General features: G+C 49.0%; 1 protein-coding gene across 1 annotated transcript; it reads right to left on the bottom strand.

Moving 5' to 3' along the window:
• Positions 1-3755: 3755 nt before the first annotated feature.
• On the bottom strand, positions 3756-5142 carry POU3F2 (POU class 3 homeobox 2). The gene has a single exon (XM_087817155.1). The coding sequence runs from the start codon at positions 5140-5142 to the stop codon at positions 3814-3816; it is 1329 nt and encodes a 442-aa protein (XP_087673281.1). The 3' UTR covers positions 3756-3813.
• Between the last annotated feature and the right edge of the window lie 1305 nt (positions 5143-6447).

Genomic DNA, 6447 nt, shown 5'->3' with positions numbered 1-6447 from the left:
ACGTGATGGTTTCCAGTCAGTAGCCCCCGTGGCTAAGAACAAAAAAATGCCTTCTCAAGGTCCACTAAAATGCCCTGCAGAGGGCAGATGCTGCTTGTTTTCTCCCTGCAATGGAGGAAGATATTGACCCAGAACTCAAATCTATACCCAGCTTAAACATTTTACCCATCAGCATGTCTGCGGTCACAAAACACTTCTTCTTTCTGTCACTTCGTTTTCAGACTATTGATAAGATCATTTGGCTGAATCTGTTTGGGACCTGTGTAATATTGACTAGGAGTTAGAAAAGATGATCAGATGTAATAAGCCCAGAAACTACCTTTCAAAATGGACATTTATACTAAAACCAATGTTCCAAGGAGGACTTGAAGTACAACAGCAAACTTGTAAACTAATCCAATGCTGCTTGGATTTCTCACTAACCTTAAAACTGATTTGGGTAAGTGTAATGTTCATCCACGACTATCTGAAACAATCTGTTATTGGCACCCCAGTCTTGAGTGCTCCAAACGTTCTTTTCTTGTTTTAGAGGCTGTTTGCTTGCCTGATGAGAAATAGATATTATTGTATAAACCATTGCAAAACCCATCTTTTTCTGTAAACCTATCAGGAATAATATATAGGACCTACCTCTATCACTTGGTAAACACACATATTGCATATCATCAGAGTTGTTCTTTGAAAGATATTTGTAAATTACTAAAAAGAATAATTTCCTTAACTAAGCCTTGTTTTTCTGTAGATCCCAAATTATGTGAGGACATGTGGGTAAAGATTAAAGTCCACCTAGTTCTATTGATATTTTCCAAAAAAGTAAAATTGGATAATGTAAAACTAACCTGGAAAGAAGATACAGGGATACCTGCATATATTTAAAGGGGATAAACATCTCTTTGTCAGACCATGAAATGGCAAACAAATTGAAGCTCAAACCCAATGACCATTTCACTTTAATGCTATAGGCATAGTAGATAAACTGTTTGGGATTGATAATTTTTTGTAAAGAAAAGTGAATCAGAATAGTAGTCTCATTAAAAAAAAAAAAAAAAAAAAAAGGCCCCTGAAAGTTATCAACGTGAAACCTGGCAGTATATGCATAAAATTTATTCCAAAACTTTAGGAAGTATAAAGGAAGGGAAATGTTTTACATACAACTCAACTCAGTATAGGTCTAGGAATTTTTCCCCTTAAAACTTGGCACTATTTTTAAAATAAAATAAAGATATTTCAATAATTAGAACAAACTATGAAGGTATTGTGCATTTCTGTTTTATGTAGATAATAAAATATTACTTTAACATAAATATATAAGGATCTCTGCGTTTTTATTTTCCCCACAAGCACAACCAAATGTACCAAAACGAAGTATTTTTTAAAGAGACTGAACAAAAAAAATTACATCCCATATAGATTTTGCTCACCTACTCATTTAAAGCTACAGAAAAACAGTTTCCAGAACCTTTTTGCTTTAAAAGAAATAAATATACATTGAGGCAGGCCACTTAAAAATGATATGAAAATATTTCCCTGGGTAGCATTAAAAAAAAGAAAAATAGACAAAGAAACATTTAAACTATTTCTGCATTTCAAAAGACAGATATTAAACATATATACATAGTGGTAAGGTTCAGTGGCAACTTTCATCTTAGTAAACCTCTGAGAGTTAGAGGAGCTATAGACACATCCCCTGAACTCCAGCTTCTAACCTTACCCACTTGGTAATAAGAATCTGAAAATTCATTTCCTCCCTTTACCCTTGGCTATTTGCCCTGCTCTGGATTGCTTCACTAAAGGCCAGTCCCCACACCTCAGGAACAAGCAGTGTGTTGCACCCCAAGCAGCCTCGCGTCCATCTCCTTGTGACATTCATTGGGGGAAATGAAATACAGGCAAATAAATATGCCCATTATAAGTCATCATTTATCTTGCAAAAACATCGAAAATGAAACAATCACTGGTGTTTGAAAATACAATATAAAGCATATTTCCTAAAACCTTAACTACTGAGTGCAATGCTAATCTGATGCTGAACCATAATTTTATGGTATTGAGATTTAATTTTTTAAAATAAAATTTTACCTAATACCTAACGAGAGAAAAGCCCCGATCTTTTAAGATTAATAAAAAGTGTTTCCCCTTTTAGTGCCCTTTTGTGCTGATTATTTTTAAATATTTTAACTGATCACAGTTTAATGGCATTTATTTTCAATACAGTTACAGGTTTTGTTTTGTTTTTTTTCACCTACACTTCCCAGCAGATTCTTTTGTTATGGGAGTTAACCGTTTTCCATCAAGATAAGGTAAAAAAATGCACTTAAAACTATTAACAAAGGGAGAAAAGGAAGGATTGAAAATAGCATTTTCCCTCCACTTCATTTGGCTTCTTTAGTGAAGGGGAGGGAGCAGTCCAAGTCAAACTTGTATTTTCTGTAAAAAATTACAGGAGAAGGTGTGGGACCTTAAATATAATTTGATATACAAATGACTAGTGGAAAAAAAAAAACCCACAAAAAACCAGTCTAGAGTGGAAATATTCTCTGTATGCATGTGGGTATTTGTGTGCTAAGAAACACAGTCTAGGCATACACCGTTAAGTTCCCAGATTATTTTCTTTATGTTTTTTAAAAAGCTATTAGAGGAACAAAGTTTAACTTGCTACCGTCAGCACAAATAATCCCTCCTAAATGAAGTTATTAAAACTGAAGGCAGAGAACTTTACAGGGGGTGTCTGAAGATATATATTTCCCCAGTTCTCTTCAAAGTACCACTTTCTGTTGGACAACTCTGAAAATATATTTAACCTCCACATATTCTCTGAGCTCTTTCACAATGGGCCTGCGTGATAAAATGAAGCAGTCAGTCACTCACTATCGATTTTTTCTTTTTCTCCCCTCTGCAGCCTCCCCCAGAAACACTGCCTGAAAATGAAGTTTACTTTGTGGCTGGTAAAACAAAAACCAATGCTTGACTCTCGTTCTTTGTATTCCAAACTGGATTCTTGCCTTGTTAAAGAGGGTAGACCGTGCACATTTTCTGAAAGCAGAGAATTATTTATTTTGTATTAAGCCAATCGTTTTTGCTTTGGTAGAAGGAGCAAATACAAGTTGCACCAATGTAAGGGAGGAGACGGATCTGAAGGTAACCAAAGTTCACAAACAGTAAGAACAAGTGGCTACACTATAACGATAGAAATGGAGAGTGGCCAAGAGCTGGCTTCAACTCCCTCCTCTGAACAGAACAAAACAGAACACAAACCCCGGCAATTTCAAAATTAACGCTGGGAGAAAGAAAAAGGTGTTCACGAATTTGTTCATGTAAACTTCAATTTTCTTGCAGTGCAAATTTATGTGGTTAGATTTTGCCTACATCCAAGAATGTGTGTATTTTTTACTCTTCCCTGATGGGGATCCACGTTAAATAAACACAGCAGCATGTGCCAGCTCCGGGCATTAGGAAGCTGTGTTTTGTGTTTATCACGGCGTGGTGGATTTTTGTTTTTGGTAAATTATTTAGTTTTGCCAGGTATTTTATCTCATCTCTCCCCCTCCCCCCCCCCCCTCTGAGACACTCTACTCCATTGCCTGGGTACTAGCCTGTAAAGGTCAAAACACATCATTACACCTGCTACCGTTTAAAGGATAGTCCAGTGCCTTAGTGGCTTTCCTTATTTTTTTTTCTTTTTAAGGGACGGGGAAATAATAATTAAAAATAAAAGAACAATCAGAAGTTAGAGAGGGAACAAGGGGGCCGGGAGAGGGCGGTGGGCCGAAGGGGAGGGGGAGCCCCACGCTCTGCCCCTCCCCCCGCTCGAGTTCACTGGACGGGCGTCTGCACCCCGTGGTGAGGTGGCGTGTCCCTACTCCCCCCGTACACATCCTCGGCGCCCGGCAGAGTCCCTCCGGGAGGGGTCATCCTTTTCTCTTTCTGTCTCCTGTTACAAAACCAAACTCTCACCACCTCCTTCTCCAGCTGTAAGCTGTCCGCGAGGGAGGTGATCTCCTGGGCCGAGGGCTTGGGGCATTTGAGGAAATGGCTCTCCAGAGCCCCCTTGACGCTCACCTCGATGGAGGTCCGCTTTTTCCTCTTGCGCCCCTGCGCTGCGATCTTGTCTATGCTGGTGGGGCTGCCCGAGGACGAGTCCGCCTCCTCCAACCACTTGTTCAACAAAGGCTTCAGCTTGCACATGTTCTTGAAGCTCAGCTGCAGGGCCTCAAACCTGCAGATGGTGGTCTGCGAGAACACGTTGCCGTACAGGGTGCCCAGCGCCAGCCCCACGTCCGCTTGGGTAAATCCCAGTTTGATCCGCCGCTGCTTGAACTGCTTGGCGAACTGCTCCAGGTCATCCGAGGTCGGCGTGTCCTCGTCCGAGTGCGGGTCGTGGTGCGCGCCCGGGTGGCCCGGCGGGCCCTGCGGGGGCGGCGGCGGCTGCTGATGCGGGTGCGAGTGAGGGTGCGGGTGGTGGTCTGCGTGATGCGGCTCCTCGTGCGCGTCCCGCAGGCCGTGGTGGTGCAGCCCTGCCGGCTGCCCGCCGGCGCCCAGCATGCCGTTCACCGTGAAGCTGGGCTGCGAGTAGAGCAAGCCGCCGTTGGACGCTCCCATGGAGGGCGGGAGGTGCGCCGCGGCCGCCGCGCTCCGCCATGCCCCGGGCCCCGGGTGGTGGTTGGCGGCGTGGTGCACCAGATGCGGCGGCCGCTGCTGTTGCTGCTGCTGCTGCTGTTGCTGCTGCTGCTGCTGTTGCTGCTGCTGTTGCTGCTGCTGGTGCTGCTGCTGCAGGGCGCCTGGCCCGTGCAGCTCGTCGCCGCGGCCGCCCTGCTGTACCACCACCGAGGGCTTGATGTCCGGCTGGCCCAAGGGGCTGGTGGACCACGGGGAGCCGTCGCCGCCGCCCCCGCCGCCGCCACCGCCCCCGCCGCCCCCGCCGCCGCCCCCGCCGCCGCCGCCGTGGGACAGCGCGGTGATCCACTGGTGAGCGTGGCTGAGCGGGTGCCCGTTGCTCTGTAGCGCGCCGTAGTCGCCCTGTACCAGGCTCTGCGCCTCGCGGTAGCCCCCGGCGCCCTGCTGCATGCCGCCGGGCGGCTCGGCGTGCACGATGGAGGCGCTGGAGGTGAGCAGGCTGTAGTGGTTAGACGCTGCGGTCGCCATGACTCTCGGAGCCGGACTGAGCGCTCCGGTTAAAGGAGCCGCGCATTTGACAGTTACTTTTTCGCCTCGGGCTCCTCTCTTCCCTCGCTCTCTCTCTCTCCTCTCTCTCCCCCAGCCGACAGCTCCGACGCCCGCTCCGACGCCTTCTGTTGCTGCTCCTGCTATTACTGCCGCCGCCGCCGCCGCCTCTCGCCCTCCCTCGCTCCCTTTCTCCTCCTCTCCCTCCTTCTTGCCTCGCTCACTCTCAGACTAGCTCTGCGCTCCCCCCTCTCCCTGTGCTCTCCAGCTCTCTCCCGCTCTCTTGGCAAAGCCGGCTCGCAGCGGCACGCGCCTGGGCCCCGCCCCCTCCGCCCCCTCCCATTGGCTCCGCGCCCTTTGATTTACGTGGATACCACTAGCAACCTCCCAGGCCGGCGCCGCTGATTGGCCCAGAACTGCCCCTCCTCCTTCTCCCCCGGGCGCTGAGTCCTCCCAGCCCTCCTCCGGTGCCCCCTCGCCACCGATTCAGATTCTCTTAGATCTCACCTCCCCTTCTCTCCCACCCCCCGGCCCCCACCTCCCCTCTCCAATGGGCCCCGCCCCCCATCTGTCTCCCCAGCCAACTAGCCGGGAGGGGTTGGGGGGCTGGGGCCCCGGGCCTGCCCTGCGCACTGTCATTCACAGCCACTTGGAAGGCTTGGGTGGGTGGGTAGGGGGTGTCAGTCCACCTTCTTTTCCCAGTAGGGCTGGGGCGGAAGGGGGGGGGGCGGTAAAGAAGGAGGGAGGGAGAGAAAGGCTGAGCTGCACCCAGCCAGGAGGCGTCCGATTTTTATTCACCTTGGGACACGCACATATCCGCGTCTCTTAAAACCTAAAACCAGAAGCCAGACTTGCTCCCGGTGGAAGTCTCCTTTCCCCACACGGTTAGATGTCAGTGCACACGTGCTCCTTGCTCCGGGGTGCGCGGACACTTTTGCCCCCAGTAAAGGTCCTGCCCTTCCCCTCCACCCCGACGCTGGCGGAGGCTCTCCTCCGTGCAGGCCCAGCTGTCTCTGCGCCCCTCCGCGAGCGGCCCCCACGAGAGGCAGGCTCGGCCCGCGCACCAGCTTGCGAGCGATTCCCGTTCAGGCGCGGAGTTGTCTGCTTTGACAGAGCAGCCGGCCGGCCTGAAAGCAAAACAAAACTCTGAAAGTCTATGTCAGATTCCCACACTAGGGCGCGCGCAGTTTTTAGTTTAGAAAACTGGGAGGCTGCGCGCAGACCTCTGCCTTGTGCGAGGCTACAGGAGCGCTGGCAAGGGGTGCTCAGCCTCCGGGTGCGGTGTAG

The sequence above is a fragment of the Miniopterus natalensis genome, chromosome 5, assembly GCF_054644295.1.
Source record: "Miniopterus natalensis isolate mMinNat1 chromosome 5, mMinNat1.hap1, whole genome shotgun sequence".
In the NCBI taxonomy this organism is placed as follows: Eukaryota; Metazoa; Chordata; class Mammalia; order Chiroptera; family Miniopteridae; genus Miniopterus; species Miniopterus natalensis.
This window is presented reverse-complemented; position numbering and strand designations above follow the sequence as displayed.

What these genes read in the sequence shown, in the direction of transcription:
- POU3F2 (XM_087817155.1), bottom strand. Translation starts at nt 5,142, where the DNA reads ATGGCGACCGCAGCGTCTAACCACTACAGCCTGCTCACCTCCAGCGCC.